Source organism: Podarcis vaucheri (genome assembly GCF_965113315.1).
Source record: "Podarcis vaucheri genome assembly, chromosome: 2".
Taxonomy (NCBI): domain Eukaryota; kingdom Metazoa; phylum Chordata; class Lepidosauria; order Squamata; family Lacertidae; genus Podarcis; species Podarcis vaucheri.
The window spans coordinates 56,391,500-56,412,777 of NC_138760.1; the positions used below are offsets into that span (position 1 = coordinate 56,391,500).

General features: G+C 43.2%; 1 protein-coding gene across 2 annotated transcripts in view; it reads left to right on the forward strand.

Moving 5' to 3' along the window:
* Positions 1–20,950, forward strand: part of ERGIC1 (endoplasmic reticulum-golgi intermediate compartment 1) — a 66,635-nt gene extending 45,685 nt beyond the window's left edge. For both annotated transcript variants that reach the window (XM_082212971.1, XM_082212972.1), the window contains exons 5-10: positions 516–640; positions 7,677–7,781; positions 11,965–12,025; positions 14,922–15,022; positions 16,702–16,824; positions 20,780–20,950. In XM_082212971.1, coding sequence (XP_082069097.1) covers positions 516–640; positions 7,677–7,781; positions 11,965–12,025; positions 14,922–15,022; positions 16,702–16,824; positions 20,780–20,887 — 623 coding nt within the window. In that variant the 3' untranslated portion in view covers positions 20,888–20,950. The remainder of the gene's footprint in view (positions 1–515; positions 641–7,676; positions 7,782–11,964; positions 12,026–14,921; positions 15,023–16,701; positions 16,825–20,779) is intronic.
* Positions 20,951–21,278: the final 328 nt, after the last annotated feature.

Consider the following 21,278-nt stretch of genomic DNA (forward strand, 5'->3'; position numbering starts at 1 on the left):
TGTAAAAGGACATAGGATGTTAATCAGCCAAGGGCCTGGTGGAGGAGAAGCACTTTAGCCTGGCACCTAAAGATATGTAATGAAGGCACCAGGTGAGGCGTCCTGGGGAGAACACTCCACAAATGAGGAGCCACCACAGAAAAGGCCTGTACCTTGCTATGAAAGGCAGCAGGAGAGAAGGATTGATACCTATATCCTAGGAACAAATCACTAGATACTTAATAATGCAATTCACCTTGAGTACTTATTGAGTTCAGACGAGGAGATCTGCAAATCATCTGATAACAGAGCCCATATATGACTAAAGGAGTATTTGGGAGATAAGAGAAACTTGCTGATGATTATGCTTTCTGATTAGCTTAACTGCTGACTTAATTAAATAATTTTATTTGTATTCTAATTTTTAAAATATCAGAAAGGTATCTTAAGAATGATTCATGTATCCTTCTTTGTAGTATGTTATTTTTAACACTCCCATTCTTTTCCCGCTTTCTCCCTGATTCCTAAACACATAGTGATTGGTCTGGATATCCAAGATGAAATGGGAAGACATGAAGTTGGCCACATTGACAAATCGATGAAAATTCCTCTGAATAACGGGGATGGGTGCAGATTCGAGGGCCATTTTAGCATTAACAAGGCAAGTTGGAATAACCCATGCTGGGGAAATGTTGGCAAATTTGGCAATAAATTGTTGTGAAATCTCTGGGTGCTGCACTGCTGGGAGAGCTGGGAGGGTTACATAGCCAGGTCTAAAGGTACGGATGCCCCCCCCCCCAAGAATACACTGCAGGACATTATGGAAACAACTGAGGCAGCCTGCACTGTTCCAGGATAAATGAGGGTTCTATATTTATGTTTTGTTTCAAGGAACCAGAATGTTAATGCAGTCATGGTAAGGGGAATTGTGTGTGTCAGTAGATCTTCCAGATTACTATTTCTGGCAGCAAATTAGAATGTTTTTCTGGAAGTAAATCTAATTATGAATAAACACAGCAGCCCAGTCTTGAAATGGAGAACCAGAGCACCTATTGGCAAAAAATGCACCATTCTGCTATTTGGAAATGACTGGCTAGTGTGTCTACCTGCTAGCAAATGCCATTGTTCTTGTGCTAATCTTTGTGTACGTAAATCGTGGGATGTAGTTCAAAAAGCAGTAACAAAGAACTACTGCTACCAAAGTAAAGAATTTTTAGTTGATTAAGAGTTGAGTTTTATTTGATTGATTTTTAAATCTTCATGAATTGCCATATGCATAAACAATTACACTGAAGAGAAAAATGTGTGTATTTGGTTAGCTGAACCTATGCCAACCTGATGCCCGCCAGAAGTTCTGGACTACAACCCTCTTCAGCCCCAGCCAGCATGGCTGTAGTTCAGAATATCTGGAGGGCACTAGCTTGGCAAAGGCTAGTGTATGTATGTGTGAAAAGACATACCGTATTTTTCTCTCCATAAGATGTTCCTGACGATAAGGTGCACCTAGTTTTTAGCGGGGGAAAGCAAGAAAAACAAATTTCTGTGCTGAGCATGTAAGCGGTTCTCGCTTTTCTTGCTTTAAAGCAAGCAAAGCGAGAGTCGCTTACATGGCTTCTGTCCCGCTTTGCGCAGCTCTCACTTTGCCTGCCCATCCCTCCTCCCGCCTCCCTGTAAAAGAGGAGGAGGAGGAGACACTGGAACAGGTGCTTTGCTTGCTTTACAGCGAGGCGCGAGGAGAGATGGGCAAGCAAAGTGAGAGCTGCACAAAGTGGGACAAAAGCCATGTAAGCGGCTCTCGCTTTGCTTGCTTCCTTCTGTCCCTCCTCCCGTTTTGCTATGAAGCCAGAAGAGCAAGAGGCGCTGCGTGGCTCTAATTTTTTCTCTGCTGTCAGCAGAGCAGCGCAGCACGTCTGGCTTCTCTTCTGGCTTCCCAGCAAAGCGGGAGGAGGGACCGAAGGGAGCCCTTACACGGAGCCCCTTCCATCCCTCATCCCACTTCGCTGAGAAGCCAGCAGAGCGAGAGCGACAGACGGGAGCCATGGCTCCGGCTGCAGAGGCATCCCTCAGCTCACGACTGCAGCGGTAGCCGAGGGATCCCTCTGCCGCCCAATGCATTGGCACCATAAGACGCATAGACATTTCCCCGTACTTTTTAGGAGGAAAAAAGTCTGTCTTATGGAGCGAAAAATACGGTAAAAAGATCATTGCTGGATCATACCAAGGGCCCCATTCTAACAGCGGCCAATTACAGCAGGCACTACTATAGAAGTGTACCCACTTTTGTGTGAAATAGTCTTTTCTGAGATGCCAACCGCTACTATAGTTTTCATAAATATTTACATTTTTGTTTTTTTAAAAAATGACACATCTTAGAAAATGTGTTGCCTGATTTAGTCAAGGGTACATTTTAGATCAGTTAATCTAGCTATTTAGCTGACTAAACCAGCGGCCCTAGTTAGAACGGAAAGCAGCAAAGAGAGGTGCGTATTTGCGGGGGCAAAAACCATGCTAGAAAGAGGAAGTCATGCTGCACTGACATGTTGCCATGGGGTGGAGCATGGGTAAACATGGGAGCTGAAAACACTTCTGAGTTCTTTGTGGTTTGTTGATGAGCTCAGAGTGTCAGCGTGTTTTCTTTTCTCCTCCCAAAGCATTGTACAGCCAGCATGTGAGTCACTGCAGTGCAAAGGGCTGTGGCCCAACTCTGTACAAACTCCCTTCTGTTCCAAGAGGTGCTCAGCTGTTGAGGAATGCCAGCAAGAGAGAGAGAGAGAGAGAGAGAAATGGATGGTGTGGGAGATGCGTTTCTTCTCTCATCTCAGTGGAGACCAAGTTTCTCTTCCAGCAGCAAGGGGTGTGCGCATTTTGTTGGGCGGGTGTGTCTAGCATTGGGTAATCTGACCATGTAAGGCAGTCCATGACTTCACTTGGGTGGGGGAGAGGGAGTGTGTGACTGCTAGCATAATAAGGATGTAACCCTAATTCACACCTCATTTTTATACCACAGGCTACAAAATCCTGCTGCTTCCTCTTCCTCCTAATTCATGTTGGAGCACACCTAAAAATAACAAGCAGGCCCTACCCTTGCTTATGCTGCAGTACAAAAATATATGTGAATGTTTTTATTTGATTGCTTTCCCCCCTGTCAGCTGTTTTTTTGTGTCAGTCATCAGCCACCGTAGCAAACTGCAAAACAACTTGCGAGTCTATGTAGATTGTGCAGTTTTTAATCTTTATAAAAATAATAACAAAATACACAAAGAGCTTCTGAGTTGGATTGTATATTTGCTGTCTAAGGCTTTCTTTGTACTTCTAAGAAAAAGTGTCCTTAGTACTGTTTATCCCTCACCCCCTCCTGCTGTGTATTATTTTGGGTGGTTGATGTGTGGAATTTTGTTAGGAGAAGTACCTTAGATTTCAGCTGCTTTGGTTTAATGACAATACAGTTAGATGTGTTCTTTCCCATTATGTTTACGAGTAATTCCCTGGTGTTAAGGAGCTATTTGCTTGCTTACCCCACATTGCAGGTACAAAATAAACAGATTCAGAATATGTTGAGGAGGTAAGAATGTATCCCGCCGATTTTTGTATCGGTTGTGCTGGTTGTCCATGTATTTGGGGGACAGATTCAAAGTGCTGTTTACACACACACACACACACACACACACACACACGCCTGTAACTTTTTATTCAGGTCATACTAATAAAAAACAGAAATAAAATGGCATTCAGTATGAAATGCATGCATGGTGAATTGCAGTGAGTTAGTAAAAAGAAAAAAAGAGACCACATCACCTTTGTTTACAAACAACATCGTACAACACATCACAGCTTTATAAACTCATTTCTGGAGTACCTGTTTCCACCACCCACTTCTGCCCCCCAAATGGAGACCATATTGAATGGTGACCTCCAGGACAATATTAGTAGTTTTAGTCCCCTGTTGAGCATCCAGGAAACCTAAGAACAAAAACCACATTGATCATTAAGAACTACTTGGAAATGACTCTTCTCCCCCCCCCCCCCGAGGTCCAGCATCTCTTCTACATACATCGAGGAGAACCAGTTAAGAGTAGAAAATGTTCTCTAAAAGCAGAGCTCTGACTTCCGTAGGGCAAGTCTGTACAATAATGTAGTCATAACGTTTGGGGGTGGGTGGGTGGAAATACTGATGGGACGAGCACGTTGGGAAGTCATGGGACTATCCTTTTAAAGCCCTGAATGATTTGGGACAACAGTTCTTAAAGGAGCTCCTCTGTCTACCCTAGATCTGTGTCAGTCAGCCTGCTTTAGTGTTTGCTGGTGAAAGTGCTCAGGCTGGTGGGCACCTGCAATGTGGCATGCTCCTCAGTGCTTTCAGAATTAGACATCATTTGCGTCTTAAGCAGGCCTTAGAGAACTTCTATTTCTCCAGAGCTTTCAGTGAAAGATCACATAGCAGAGGTGGCTAATCTGTGGGCTGCATACAGCTCTCTCAAACGCTTTTTGTAGCCTTCAGGCTCCCTCCCCCTATTAGTGATTCTAAGAAAAAACTTATATATCTCCTGACAGCTCCCATAGGCAACCCACTGTGATGCCAACATATATTTTTTACCACTCTCATGGTCTCCTGGTGTGATTCTGTGATGCCACAAGGTTTTGGCAACCATCCAGAAGACCTCGAAACTGTGTTCTAGAAAAAAAAAGCGGAAACCCACTTTTACACTTTGGCCATGCCCACTTTGAAATGTGGCCCCTGGAGCATTGACAATGCGTCAGTGAGGCCCTTGGCCCCCCAAACGTTAGCCACTCCTGTCATAAAGAGTAGCTTCTTATTTCAGTGTGTACGTGTGTGATTTTATGATGACATTGTTGCTGAATCTGACTTTGTTGTTATTAATGATGTATTAATGTTTTGGATTTGGAAACTTTAAATGATGTAAGCCCCTTTGTGGGTAATTTGACTGCACAGTGAGCTGGCATTCTAAGTGATTGAATGGACAGGCTTTGGGTGACATGTAGACCCTAGTGAACTGGTTGATGCGAATTGAATTTGAATTTTGAATTTATTATTAATACGGTCACCGACCAGCGTCGTTGATGTGAATACTATAATGGAGTGTTTATGTGTATATGGTCACAGGTAGGCATCCCTCTTTCTCTTTCAAGTGTCAAGCTATTTGGAGTTCTCCACAGCTTTATTCAAATGCAAAAAAAGGGTATGTGATGTACCTGACAACATATACCTAACAGAGGTGTGGTATACCTGTCAAAACGGACCCTGGCTATTATTGGTCAGAAAGAGCCTGAGGTCTTCCCTCCAAGGGTAGGGGAGAGAGCCTTTAAAAGCAGATCTTCCATTGCAGCTTGGACCCTTCTACGATCAGAGTCCAGAGAGGAAGCTGACTCTCTTTGCTACCTCCTCATAAGCAGACTGAGATCACTGTGCTATTAGTAAGTAGGACAGAAGTAGTCAGCTTTTGGAGTCATTGGGCTTTTTCTGTTTTTAATAATTCTGTGGGACCATGTTGCCCTCTTCCTTACTTAATCTTAATGAAGTTTCACAATTGGACAAGTGAAAGCAGAGTGTGATTGCCACCCTTGGGATTCAGAAATCTCAATGTGCCTAGACCACTTTGGGTTTCATGCTAATGGAAGTCATAAGACCAGAGTGCGTAAAGCCAGGAATTTGCCCAGTTCTCTCTGGGAGAAGCAGAGAGCTGGCTTTATACTTCTGTGTAAATTGCAAGGGATTGGCTGGAGGCATGAAGCATGTGGGTCCAGGAACCAGGGCTTTAACACTTAATTGAGTATCCCGTTTCCCCCTTTGTTTCTGGGGCTGTAGGTGACCGAGAAGGATGGTGGTGGAAGCAACTGTCAGATAGTAAGACCTAGTTGCTAGGGCTGTGGGGCTGTTGGGCAGCTGCTGTGCAAGGATGGGGTGTGAGACACTCTACTAAGCATCTCCCCTTCTCCACAAGGTTCACTTATGTTCCTTGACCAGATGTAGCTAAGGAGGACGAGTCCTATGCAGAGCAACTTGCTCTTATCACCCAATGAGTCTTTGGGCTCAGCAGCAGCAATGAATGAATGAATGAATATTTCTTCTCTCCTACTAAGAGAACACAGGGCAGTGTACCATAAAACAATATCATATAATCTATAAAAGTGCAACTAACTATATGAAATCAGATTTATTTCAAAGCTTAATTGGTGAATACTCACTGTGACCATCTCCAATGTAGTTTTTGCTCCACCTTTTGCAGGACAGTGAACTAGCAGTTTCCATGATGTAGAGAAGCCAAAAACGATGAACCACACCCCCCTCCAGCACACACAGTCCCCCCTTCTACTTGCTTCCTTATTGTAGTAGTGCTTGAACAGGATTCTGTTTAAAATGCTTTGTGATGCAGTTCCATTTGTAACAAACCCTGAAAGGCTGCTGATCCCAGAGTGATCTAATCACAATTAACAATTGTCATGGTAACCAGAGTTCTTAGCTGAAATCTGTGCATTCAGGAACTATGTGTACTAAAATTTTGTAAAGAAAAAGCATGTTTGGGATGGGGCCACTGTAAAAGCTGGAGCCTGATTGTCATTTTAAAAAAAGAATTCATTTAAAATCTACTTCAGCTGAAGAGCCCTCTTGGCACTTGCCAGGGCGTCCGGTGATAATGGCCATTACAGATCTCTCTGTCCCTGACCTAACTACTTTGTCTTCAAATCCAGCCTATGGCAGCTGGAGCAAAAGGAGAGGTTGTGTGAAGTCCCAGCTGCTTCAGCGCGTGCCAGGCTGGTTGTTTGGATTTAAGCTGTGGCTGTACTTGCATGTTTAGGCACATGGTCTTGGAGGCAATGGGCCAGAAGACTTTCCCTACAGCTGTCATAGACATGAAGCTGTCATGAAGATCAGGGACAAAACATCTTGAAATGAGGGATGTAACGAAGAACATAAATCGTAGTTTAAGGAGAGCCAAAGGTCTTTGTGCTAGACAAGAGTCTTAGGAATTCAAAATGTCTAAGAACTGCAGCACAAAGAACTGGGTGGTGGCAGTATTTCACCCTCTTGTTAACAAAGGTGCTTGTTTGAAGATGAAATGTGGGTGCAGCTTCATGGCAGTTCTCTTGGTGATGGGATGTGTAGATGGGAATGATTCACAGGGCCAATGCAAGAAGTGCAGCCTGCTCTATATCAGAAGTAGTGTTAGCGCAGGATATATTTCCCACAGCCATTTCCTATCTTGTGGGGGGTGGCGGTGGAGCTTACCACCCTTCTAGCTTAGCACTAGAGTGCAGAACCAGGAGCTCAGGCCTATGTGGTGGGTGATAATCTTGAACCAGTATTACTCCTGTAGTGCAGCAGCTGATGCAAAATTGCAGCCATCGTGGAGCCTCAGGTGGAGCTTGACAAATATTTCATTTGATTGAGGGGAGGAGGCAAGAGTTCTCCAGATCTCTGAGCCTTTGATGAGTGGTCAATTATAGCAGTCTTCTAGACTGAGAGTAGATTATTGTGACGATTATTGAATCTGGCCTGTGACTAACCCCTTTCCTTGATGAAAGCATTGTAAGGTTTTAAAACCTTATTGCTCTGTAATAGATGTTGGAGGCCAAATGATGTAAGTTGCCAGCCTTAGCCTTGTGTTCCCCATCATTCAGCTTAGTCTGTGTTGAGAACTTGAAAGCTTAACAAATGCTGAACTCTTGCCTGCTTTTAGGTTCCAGGTAATTTTCACGTATCGACACACAGTGCCACTGCACAGCCTCAGAATCCTGACATGACACATGTCATCCACAAACTAACCTTCGGTGACAGGTTACAGGTGAGTCTTGAGTTAAGATATCTCTTAAGAGGATGCAATAGAAGCTGCACTTGCTAACTGTTAAACTTTTATGTATGTTGTTGAATAGTCATATGTGGCATAAAAGGTTCCAGAGGGTGAAGAGGTTACATTTTTAGTCTGACATAATCTACTGTGAGACATAAAAGTATTTGGGAAAGGGCTGCTTCCCCCACCCACCCCGGAAAATAAAGAAGTATACCTGATTGGTGCTTATAAGCACATACATATTATACCATGAAAATCCACTTTCATGATACAATATACATTTGTACCTTGGATCCCGAACGCCTTGGAAGTTGAACGTTTTGGCTCCCAAACGCCGCAAACTGGGAAGTGAGTGTTCCGGTTTGCAAATGTTCTTTGGAACCCGAACGGCTGACGCAGCTGATGCGACTTGGTTTTAGAAGTCAAACGGACTTCCGGAACGGATTCCGTTTGACTTATGAGGTACAACTACATTAATAAGCACCAGTTGTAGCAACAGCCTTTTTATGTTGGATTGCATACCATCCATTCCCTCCTTTTCTTGACAGTTATATTCTGTGTTTCTTGTTTTTTTATTCTTTGCTAGGCTCTGTACTTTTATTTTGAGAACCCAATAAAAATTACGAGTAAAACAAGCCAGTGGGCTGCATTTTTGGGTGGCGGGAGCATGCTGCAATGCTTCAAATCATTTGCTAGTGTAAAGGGTTCAGGCTGTAGCTTCCTTATTCTATAAATTGTTCAGTGGGCTCTCTGCCCATTCACATTTGCCAGGGGATGCTCGCTGCCTGGTTTATTTTCTGTTCTGCATTTATTCCTATATCTTAGGAATAGTAGGTGACATTCACACTACTACATATGTGTGGTTGTGCCTTGGTGACACATATGGGAGTGATATCCTTGGGAATATGGACTGTCGGAGAAACCACCAGACACTGCTTTGTCTCTGCCGAAGAGAAGTATTTCAGTCAAAAGTAGGAGTCGTCAGCACAGACAGTCTCCTTCCATGCCCTTCCCCAAATCTAGATGTTTTCAGTAGTGGGGGCAGGGTGCACCAGCCATCACGGAGAGCAGCAGGGGGGCTGCAGGGCGTCACAGGGGTAGCCAGGCGGAATGAGTGCAGCCACTGCCTGTCCTTCAAGAAGCCAGCTAAGTTTAGGCAGTGTTCCCCAAGGCAACATTTCCCAAAAAAGCTGAACAACTTTGGGTGATCTCTTAAAAAGTACTCCACCCCAGGTGCCGGCGGAGATTGCTATACCGCTGAGGTTTGGATTTAACTGTTGTGAACGTTACCATGTCACTCATTAGTGCTCCTTCGCCAGACTTAAGTCCCCATATGTTGATGCCTACAACCCCTATCATCCCAATGGTTACATGGCCAGTGTCCTGGGAGGATTGGAGTTGTAGTCTAGCAAAATGGGGACTTCAGTTTGAGGATGGCTGCTACAATCCTTCCTCTATTCCTATGCTCTTACGGAGGACAGAGGCTGGAAAGAGAGGTTTCTTTTACCATCTCTCTCTTTTTAATCGGCTTTGGTTGTGGAAAAGCACATACTTGCCCCGTGGCCGGTATCCTCTGTAATGTTGTTACATAACTCTCAGTTTCACAATGGGGATGTCTCACTGTACACCACCCTCTTCACCTACATTTCAAAGACTTCACTTCGCAAGAGTTGCAGTAGTATTTGCCATCACCACCTACTCACCACACGTACCAGCCATTCTTTTAAAACTATACTCTCATTGCAATTTTGGCTAATCAACACAGGCATTTCATTACACTTGCTTCGCACACACCTATTCCTCAAAAACCTTTCTAACACTCGTCTGGTTCTTGCCCTTAGCTTCCATGAGAACCATTAAAATATCAGCTTATTTGGCCCATCTGTGGGCACTCAAGGCAGCTTGCCTTACAACAGCGATGTACAACATCCACATTAAAAACAATATCAGTAAGCTAAAAATGTGGACGCATCCTCAAAACGCCATCACAGAACCAGCAGCGTTATTCAGCAGCTTTTAAGATCCAGTGGGATTTTGCCTTCACATTCCTTAAAGCACCTTGGGAGTGACTCCATTATGTAATGCTCAGGCACACCTCTGCAATGGGTATTTACCTGAACCCATCCCTTCCAAATTGGTTTCAGAAAATACCCGCTGCCTATGTGTACATTTTGTTCCTGAATCAAGCTGGTGTTTCCATGTGCATGGCCACCCTCCCACACCTGCCCTTCACCGTGCCGGTTGCCTTGCTCGTTTTACCTGTAGAATATTATGGCATGGGGGGAAAGCAGTTACTGCCATGCTGAAGTTTTTTACTTCAGTGAACACAGAAACCTGCCTTAAAAGGTCAGACTGTTTGTCCATCTAGCCTACTCTTACTTATTCTGACTGTGCATCGTGAGCGTTAGATGAAAGCGTTAGATGAAAGCTGACTTTTCTGAAGGGGAGGGGAATTGATCATTTGAATTTTGTAAGGGCGTAATTGACAATAGGTAGGTGCCTTCGCTCTACCTACTGAAAACTTTTCTGTTCCAGTGGGTCTAGTCAGATACAGTATATTATTTGGTCACATATGTTCTTAATTTTTAAAAAAATGTTTTACGTTGTCTGTTGTTGTTTAAATGTTTTAGATGCTTTTAATTGTGCTTCTTTTAAAAAATAAAAATGTAATTGTATCTGCCCTGGGCTTCTTTGGGAGGAAGGGCAGGATATAAATGTACCATATTTTTCGCTCTATAAGACGTACCAGACCACAAGACGCACCTAGTTTTTGGAGGAGGAAAACAAGGGAAAAAATATTCTGAATCTCAGAAGCCAGAACAGCAAGAGGGATCGCTGCGCAGTGAAAGCAGCAATTCCTCTTGGTGTTCTGGCTTCTGGGATAGCTGCGCAGCCTGCATTCGTTCCATAAGACGCACACACATTTCCCCTTACTTTTTAGGAGGGAAAAAGTGAGTCTTATAGAGCAAAAAATACAGTATTTAATAAGTAAGAAAGTAAGTATTAGAGAAAGAAAGCTACCTTAAAGTTGTACCAAAAGAACCCTTTTTGGTTTTCTATCCTCAAGACTTGAAGTCATGAGACCTGAATCAAATAATGGCCTTGAATTAATACTAGCACGCTATCTTTGATGAATGCTACATATTTCAGACAAGATCGTGCATATAATTCTGCCCTCCTGGGGGAAGATGAACTCCCCTGACCCGTAGAGCTGAGATCAGCTCTTTTCAGAAATGCTGCTTCTTATTAAGCTGTTCTGATAGCACATCTGTGAATGAGGTCCTGTGAGAAAGAGTTGCAGTCATCTTTCTGTATAATCCTTCAGTTGTCACTGTGCCGCTTGGTACAGGGTAAAGCCTCTCGATGCTAATATTTTGAGTAGCATCACAGAAGACCCAGATGTGCCATCCAGTTACATTTGTCACCCTTGTGTCACTTGCCCCTTTTGTTGTAATTGCATGAGGCTTGTGTGTAATTACAAGGAAGCTGAACTGGGGGTGATGTGAGTACTAATAATGGAGGAGGTGTTTTGTGGGTTTCCATTAATTTTATATTGTTTATATGTTTTGATTTTTATTGACGACCCATTAAACATAAGATAGTCACACAAAGTTTAAAACAATAAAATATTCTAATTTATTAAATTTGTCATATTAGATTAATAAGAATGCCTATGTAAAAGCACACACAACATAAAATCATTCTAAAACAGCATTTAAGCTCCCTGCTAAAAATAATTTGCTCCAAAGACAAGAATACACTAAAGCATTGTCATTATTGTTTATTTATTTATTTACTTGTTAGGTGGAGAAAGGCTTCTGTCTTCAGGTCCCATTGTTGGTCTGTGAGGTTCTTTCTTATATTGGATGGTTTATAGGCTTCGGGCTATTGGAAAAGAGTGAGAAAGAGCTCTGCTATTTGCAAAGTTCTTTACTTGTGTTGATAGGCTGCACTGTAGTATATTTCACATGCAAGGTCAGTGCAAATGTGAAAAACCTATTGCCCAGAGAGGATGAGAGATAACATCAAATTAAATTGCACAAAATGACTTTAAGCTCCTTGCCTCTCCTTCTACCTGCAGTGTTGAAGCTTCCACTGTTACAAGCTAGGTTGTCTCTGGAAGTATAAAAGAACAAACGTAATACAAAAGTTAATTCTATGCTCTTTCCCTTTCCAGGTCCAGAACATTCATGGAGCATTCAATGCGTTGGAGGGAGCAGACAAGCTCAGCTCAAACCGTACGTACACTGTGTTTTGCAGGGTCTTATCTGGGGTTAGTAAAGATGCCTTGATTGGCAAGACTGGTAGGAGCTAGCCAAATTTTATTTAATTCCAGGGACATGAAAACTGTGTACACATCATATATTTAAAAGGTATGACTTTCCCCAAAGAATCCTGGAAACTGTAGTTTGTCAAGGGTGCCATGTGAGTAGTAAACTATAGTTCCCAAGCCTCTGCCGGGGGGGGGGAGTCATGTGCTTTAAATGTATGGTGTATATACACAGCCAAAGAGTGTACGGCTCTTTAGAGACTAACAAATTTTATAAACTTTTTGTGAACTAGAGGCTGTAATGAAAGGCATCCATGGTGATAAGTGGGAGGGGGTGGGGAGTGAATAGTAGGCAGTGAGGTCATAGAGAAGTGAAATGCAAAAAAGGGCAGACAGTGACAATCCAGTTAGAGCTAGAATATATGTATGCAAGATAAGCACGGTGACCCTTTTACAGCGGTAGTCATAGGCGATAAAACAATCAGCTTGGTAATGATGAGGTAATTGACATCTGTAGTGGGAAAGGAAACCGTTGTGTCTGTTCAGACCCACCCTTTGTGTGCGTGTTTGGGGTGCGTGTGTGTATAGATAGACCGATGTAGTCTGCAACTGAGGATTACGCTGCATACATCTGACGAAGTGGACTCTAGTCCACAAAAACACGCGTCAAATCTTGTTAGTCTTTTTACCGTGTCATCAGACACCTTTATCTTTTTACCATGTCACAGCAGACTAGCACTGCCACCCCTCTGAAAATTCTTACAGTCTTTATTTATGTTCTTTATATAGCTGGGTTGTTATCAAATAATATTACAGTGGCTATAGGGATAAATTAATTTGATTTCCCCTTTTCCCTGGCTATAGAACAGAGAGGCCCAGATTAAAAAAAAACCATAGTTTGCCTGCTTATAACAAAAGTTACGGGGAACAGTTGGTCTTCTAAAGTGTTGGTGTGCTCCTCCGCCATGGACATAGGATTCCTAAACATCCTAGAGACTTTGGGCACTGAGTGGTCTATGTGAACCTGACTGATCTTTTAAGTTCAGCTTCAGAGGCCCTCCTGTGGCTGTTCCTTACCCTCCATATTTTTTAATGTATTCTTTCTTAGCAGTTTAATTTTGGCTGTATATAACCATTCTGGTGACTTTTAGTGGAAAAGTAACTTGAAAATATTTGATATAAATACCTAGATACAGAAAGGAGGCAGGGCAAAGAGAGACAGACTTGCAAGGTTTTTAAGAGCATCTGTGTCATAGCCAGGAAATGAGCCTGATCCTAACCAACATCTTAATTTTTGGTATTTCCTTCCTTGGTGTTTACTTATCGGCTGTCATGAGTTAGTCTAAATTGGGCATGTAGAACACTTCTGCAGTCTGAATGTGCTGCTCTACATCTTAGCACCACTTGCAGTGTATTTCCTACTCCATGAAACACACAGCAGAGGGAAACTCTGGCCCCCTATTTCCCCCTCTGCCCCATGAAGTTGTATTAAAAGGCATTATTCCAGGACATTCTTTCTCTGTGCTGTCAGGTGCTGTTGAGACCGAGTGGTTGCTTTCCTACTTTTGGCTTGATTATCCATGAAAGCAACCATTGCCAAGGATACAATATATGAAATGAAAATAGTGCTTGAATGTTTTAATCCCAATGGGAAGGACTGAGTGTAGGGAAATAAACTATATAGTGTGCCAGTCCTCTCTCCAACCTGGAGTATTGTGCTCATCCTATCAGCCAGTCCTCGGAAATTTTCTAGATCCGTTTCAATTGGGGCTTAGGTCCAGTTTTGGCACAGAAACTGCTTTGGTCGCCCTGTAGGATGCCCTCTGTTGGGAGAGAGATAGGGGGAAATGTGCCCCTGTTAATTCTCCTTGATCTCTCAGTGGCTTTTGATACCATTGACCATAGTATCTTTCTGATTGATTGATTGATTGATTGATTGACTGATCGATTGAATATTTAATTTCTATACCGCTTAATATATTAAAAATATCTCTAAGCAGCATACAAAAAAACTGAAGCAGCAATAGACAACTTAAAACAAAATGTTACAAAAATACACAGTTACATATGAAAATGTTAATACAATGTTATTAATATATATCAATCAATATAATTCATTTTCCTTCTGACGCACCCTCCCTGTCAGCCTTTGGGTTCTCACCCATTGTCTAAACAAACTCTCAGCTCACCCACAAAAATCTCACAACAATCATACAATCATAGAATCTTAGAGTCGGAAGGGGTCCAAGGGTCATCTAGCCCAACCCCCTGCAATGCAGGGATACCAGAAGAGTTCCTGGTAACAGCAGACATCGCCCTAGTCTCTCACTGTAGATTTGCTTTTTCTGGGCAGGCCCAAGGTGGGTGGTACTTCTCAGACTGCCCACAACTGTGCCCCATTCATTCTGGAGTGACTGTCCAAGTTGGGGGTGGGTGCCACTGCTTCTGGTAAACTATAGTAGGGTTGTAAGCGCCAACTCAGAATAGTCCTTGCCAATGGTTGCCCGTACCAGCTTTTTACAGTACATCAAAAAGGTCCAGTGAGTGTCTTGAAACATCTGCTAATTAAAAAAAAAAAAAAGGTTGTGGCACATTCCCAAAGTCTTGTTTGTGTACCTTCATATCTGTGGACTGAGTATGTTCTTCTGTGTGTTGGTCAGGTACGACTTCTGTGCTGAGGAAAATGCAGACGGACAAAAGTGTATTGTTCTCTGCAAATAATGAATTGACTGGGTTAAGCCAATTTCGATTTAAAAAAGAAAAAGCTGTACTTTTAAAGCTGTCCATTTCAGGGATTGCGTTTCTGAGCATAGTCTTGTGCTGTGACTTTTGGGGGGTTTCAGCTTTCTCTCTTGTTCACGCAGCCCTTGCATCCTATGATTATATATTGAAAATTGTTCCCACGGTGTATGAAGACATGAGTGGCAAGCAACGGTACTCATACCAGTATACTGTAGCCAGTAAGGTAAGCATGCAGTAGTATATCCTTTGCTAGAAAGTGCTTGATGCAGCACACCCTGCTGGAAGAGCCTTCTGTTGCAGGTCCCATTTCCACTGTCGCTCTTACTTCGGTTGTGCTTCCTTGTGCTTGAAGTGAGTGTAATAGCAGCCCCTGCTGGAAAAGCGAAGAACTGATAATGAAACGGAGGTGCCATTGCATACTAAGGATGTTTGAGGAATTTGATCTGATCTGATGCACAACTCCTAGGTTGAAACTTTGTAATCCACCAGATGCAGTTCTCTGCTCAAAAAGCTTACCAAGATACATACGCTGTATCTAAATAGATTTCCTGTTTTGAAATAAAATATTTTAGAAGTGCATATTTAGAGAGAAAGTTGGTTTCGAAATTACACTTTGAAATGTGTTCAGATGTGCATTTTCATGTAGCTATTACATAGCTGATTAACGCAGAATGGGACAGAATGGACTGACAGGTGGATACCTGTGAAAGAGACACAGACTGGAAACAGACTGATTCACCTATTTCCTACTTCTTGGTTTGCTATCGGTAATCCTATATAACCAGTGTTGGGAACCTTGGGCTCTCCAGATGTTGCTGAACTACAACTCCCGCTATTCCTGGTCATGCCAGGGTTGCCAGTGCTGATGGAAATTGTAGTTCAGCTGTCTGCGGAGGCAGAGGTTCCCCGCCCCTTCCTAAAGCATTACTTACCCCTCAGCTCCTAACTTTTCAAGCAGTAAGGCAATATAAGGTTGAGGGTCTGGAGCAAAATGGCTTGTTTTCCAGTGGAGGAGGTTAACACTTTTTTAGTGTGCTTACTCTTTTCATTCCAGCCTGAATAACTTGGGATGGATACCCACACATGGTGTTTCTTTTGATGTGACATGTTTTCAGAATATTGAGCTGCTCATAATTTTTCATCCTGTTTTTTTTAATACATCAAGGTCTCCAAATGTGGGCTGGGTGTACATGAATATCCAAGTGGGGTGGCTGCTAAATATAAGCTCAGGAAGGGGCAGAAAGGTTGCTTGAATCTATCCCAATTGGATGGGATTCAGGGGAAAAAATGAAACTGTTTCTTCCCAGTCTCGAGGTAGTCTCATGTTTGCCAGAGGGTTCTTTTTGAGGGGCAGGCATGATTCTCTCTACTTCTAGTATAAGATAGTAACCTTATTATGTTGTCCTTTACCTTTTATTAATGGCCATTTTGAGCAGACATTTTAGAATGTCCAATGAGCTGGTCATTTGTCCCACCACTAATCCATTATGAGCTAGTGTAACATAGTGGCTAAGAGACTGATCTGTAAACTACAAAGTTCCTTGTTCAAATTTCATTTCTGCTATGAGCTCCTTAGGTCAGGGGTGGACAACTTGCGGCCTGAGGGCCACATATGACTCTTTGACTAATTTCACGTGAGTGGCAATGAGGGAAAATCCGAGAGGGAAAAGGGGTGACAGATAAAAAATGAGATGCCCCAGCCTCTTTTTACTCTGGCCAACACCAGATTCTGCTCTGCCCTCAAGAAATTATCCCAAAAGGAATACAACCCTCAACAGAAAAAAGGTTCCACATCCCTGCCTTAGGTAATCTTAAGCAAGCCCCTGGTTCTCAGCTGGCACCACCAAACCCTCTCCAAATGGAGATTATAACTCAGTTCTACCTTATATGAATCTTTTTCAGGAGTACGTAGCATACAGCCATACAGGCCGCATCATTCCAGCCATCTGGTTTCGCTATGACCTGAGTCCTATCACAGTGAAATACACAGAAAGGCGACAGCCCTTGTACAGGTTCATCACAACAGTAAGTTTCCATTACATCATGTTCTCTATTTCTCCGTAGCTGACACGTCTTATATATGTGTGCATGCAAGTGAAGCTCATGTGACAAGGTCAGAAAAGAACCATAATACCGAACTCGACGACCAAAGTTCTTTATCCAGGTGAAGAGCTCTTGTCTCTTGCACAGTCTGGGCTCTGGTATTAAGTGCCTTGTTTTAATGGTACCAGCCCTTTTCTATTGCTACTAGAAATTGCCCATCAGGATATATTCATGCCTTGTATACGCAAGCTTCGCACTTCCACCATTTTGAGATGCCAGCCATCTTTTTAAGAATGGACACTGGAGTGGGGCAGGCGGGGCTGTTATATATTAAGATGTAGTTATCCAGCCCAGCTCAATGGCTCTCTGGGCCGCCGTCACTCCTGCCGTCCCAGTCTTTGCTAACGCTGTCCGCTTGCCCTTCTGCATCATGGTTGCCTTGGAGACTGGCTAGCCGTCATTGCTGTGGAGAGGCTGCAGCCTTCTGGCCCAGCCAGAGATTATCCACTTGTGGCAGCTGGAGTTATTGTCAAGAGGGGCAGGCCTCAGAAGCACCCTGAATCTTGTTAAGCAGCAGATGCTTAGTTAAAAGCTACAAAGGAGGCCCATGGAAGGAGCACCTGCTGTTTCTTTTGTTGGGTAGCTTGTTTACCAGGCTGCACCCATACAACTGTCACAGAAACACTGAAGTGTTTTTAAATGTGTTCTCATGACCATAGGTGGGAAAAGACCCTACCAGGCCGTGAGAGAATTTATCCAGGTTTGGAAATGTAAAACTTCCTATTGTTACCTCAAAAGGGAATGGACCTTTTTAGTGTCTCTCTCTGTGGGAACTTTAAGCAGGGCTGTCAGGAGGGATAGTGTTGATGTTCATGTATGCCTGGTCATCTGGGTGCGGCTCTGTGGCATTTTGTGTGTATTTGTTTATAGTAGGAGTGACATAAATGTGTGGACTGGCTGTTTTGGATACAATTTCCATTATTGTTCTTAAGGCACACAAAGGGTTTGTCTTGGCGCACACAAAAGCTGTTAGTAAAATAGTTGGGGAAGGAACAGCGCCACTAAACAAAAGTGTTGTTGTACCCACATATTTGCTGGCTATATATAAGAGGAATGAGAGAGCACCTATCCGCTGTCTACTACTTCTGGATTTATTTTATTTTTATTTATTAAAACATTTATAGACCACGCTTTTATAAAAACACAGCAAGGTGATATACAGCATACAAAATTACAATTGGATAAATAAAAACGTCAGTAAATACATCAATAAACACTGGTTGGTAAAAATAAATTCACATTGCAAAGGCCTGCCTGAATAACACAAGTTTTTTAAGGAGACGTCTAAAAGATGGCAGGGATGAGTCTTGCAGGAAATTCCACCAAAATATGTGTAGCCAAGTACAAAATGGGTAAGATGAGACCATCTGTTGTCCTTTTGAGTAGTGAGCGCTCAGCACCAAGCACTAAAAGATGCATCACTTGCATGCCTTATTTTCTGGAACCAACAAGGCACAGCTGTCTAGACCACAAAACCTCATTCCTAGCCTCTTTGATGAGAGTTTTTATTTCTCTTAAAGAAGGAGGAGGAGGAAGATTCTGCCTTCCCCTCTCTCAATTGCTGAATGCGTCCACCTTTGATTTTTTTTTTAAGTGCATGCAGGGAAGGCAGAGACTAAGCAGATGCCAGGTATGTGTGAGTCATAAGTAATCAGTGGTGCAGAGCCGCACAGATGAATATTTTTTTCTCTGTGTGTGTTTTTCTTCTTGTATTTGCTGCTCTGAAGTCATATTTTCCTGCCCTCAATGCAAAAAGTACATTCCCTCCTCCCTACTTGCGGTATAAAACGTCTTGTGTCAGCTGATCCGCATGGATTGAAATTACCCAACTCATTCTGGTGTCATTCTCCCTGAAAAGTAACTTTGCATCACTGTAAGAGGAGAACAGGGTGGGGGCAAGGGAAATAGCAGAAACAGAGGAGTGATGGTGGAAGCCATACCCATTTCTTTTTTAAAATAGAAATTCAGTTGTACAGGGGTTTATTTCCTCTGCCTTTTTTGTGGTTTTCAGTTCTGAGAATGTCAGCTGTGCTGCGGAAAATAAATTTACCTAGACTTTTTGTAACTGAAACATCTTCCCATTTTGCTGGGCTCATTGGACACACATGCCTAAGTTAAAAATACACATAGAAAGGAGCAATTCCTCCCTTGCTGCTGCTGCTTGCTATTAAAGTCCTGTTTACTCATGCTTCCTAATTTCGTTTCAAACTTGGCCACTGTTCTCTTTGGCTGCTGTCCCCTGTGTCACATGCTAATAGATCTATGTGGTGACAAGGGGGCTTGGCTTCCCCTCTGTGAAAGGTTTACAGCTCATTTTATTGATCTGCTTTACAGCCCAGTCCTATAATATCTCCTCCTATTAAGTTCATTGGGACTTATTTTCAGGTAATGTGCACAGGATTGCAGTCTCAAAGGAGTAATTCCTTCCTGAATGTCTTGTTTCCCATCTGTCCAAAGTCTATTCTTCTTGAGTTTTACTGTCCCTAGAACATGATCCTTGACCTCCTGTTTCTTTATTTTGAGAATTTCTTGAGCTTTTTTCTCACCTGGATTAACTCTGCTTATATTTTGCTACTTATCCATTTTAAATCTCACTTGTCCGGGGCGGGGAACTGTGGGTATCCCCCATCGGTCATAGCCAGCATGGCCAAGGGATGGTAAGAGTTGCTGAGGTCCACAGGGAGATTCACCTTCGTCCTCTATTAAATATAGCGGCTGAAGTGTTGGATTTGCCTTGAAACATAATCATTTCCCCATTTGGGAAATCTGAAAAAATTCCCAACATCAATCTGCTATGAAGGTGCTTGAGATAAGGACTGTATGGTGCTTTGCACACTAGAAACAGATAACTGATAAGGAAGTTAAGAAGATACGAGGGTTCAGTGTGCAGAAGAAGCCACAGAGTGGTGATTAAGCTCACAAGATGGAGGAGGAGAGGGCAGAGGGTGAAGAAAGAGCAGTGAGTGGGGGTGGGGTGCACTTTCCCCATCCCCTGGGAAACTCAACAAACATGCTGTACCTGGAATTGCGTGTGGGGAGTGCAGCTGAATGGGACACAGCTGTGGGTGGCCTGAGGAAGTACCATCCACCTTGGGCCTGCCCATAGAAAGCAAGTCTTGAAAGAGAGAGACTAGGGTGATGTCCGCTGTTTCCATGAACTCTTCTCATTGTGAGACGTTTGTGAGAGTTTGTTGGACCCTGGGCGAGAACCAGGAAAGAAATTCATCATAGGATCAGCACACCCGTTGCAAACACATCCAATATACTAATAGTGAATTCATTCTCCAAATGCCGTTCCTAGGGCAGCTTCTAGGAGCCAAAAGTGCCCCAGGAGGAGCACAAAGTACTACCAGAGGTACTACCCCTCCCCTAACGCCCCATAGTGGACTAGGTGGGTCATTTTGCCTGATCCAGCAGGCTCACCTTACGTTCTTATGACAAAAGTTAAAGGGTAGAAAATGGAGGATTGAGCCTAGAGTAGTGAGGATTTCTTTAGGGGTGTGATAACTAATAACAAGGTCACGTTTTTTTGGTCATGGTATTTATGCATAGGCTGTGGATCTGAATATGGGAAATGGGGTTCTACTTCTTGCTCAGCTCTCTGAATGATCTTACACTTAGCTTTAGGTCTCTTCCTAGCTCAGTCAGTAGAGCATCTCAGGGTTGTGGGTTTGAGACCCACGTTGGGCAAAAGGCTCCTGCATTTCAGGCAGTTGGACTAGATGACCCTTGTGGTGTCTTCCAACTCTATAGTTCTACGATTCTATAGGCTGCCTGAAAATAGCTAAATGGAAACCAAGGAGGACCTCTGTACGCTTGAGGACCAACTTGATCTTCCCTACACCAACCCGTTTTTTTGTTTCTTTCAACATGTCAGATTTGTGCCATCGTTGGAGGAACCTTCACAGTGGCTGGGATTCTTGATTCCTGTATTTTCACTGCCTCTGAAGCCTGGAAGAAGATCCAGCTAGGGAAGATGCAGTAACAAAGCAACTCTCCTCCAGGTCCTGTGAGAAGAAGCAAAGAATAAAAACGTCACTGCTATCCATTTTCCTCCTTTGTATCGTTTTCCATTGGTACATGCCACTTTAATTAGTTAATTGAAGACTTTGTAAAAGAGCAAACAAATCTAGTAGCGCAATCCTAACAAGGGGCTGGGGAGGTATGGAGCAGAGGACCCACCTGGTGTTACATCCAAAGATCTACCAGCCCTGAAACACACCTTTGGGGCTTTCTATGCCCTACTGCAATCGAAAGTACCGTCAGTGGGAGATGACCATCTGCCTGGCATAGCTTGGAACTCAGCTATGGCAGAGCCCTGCCCCCAGCAACACTCCTCTCTGCTGTCAAAAGCCACCAGAGAGGAATCTATGCAG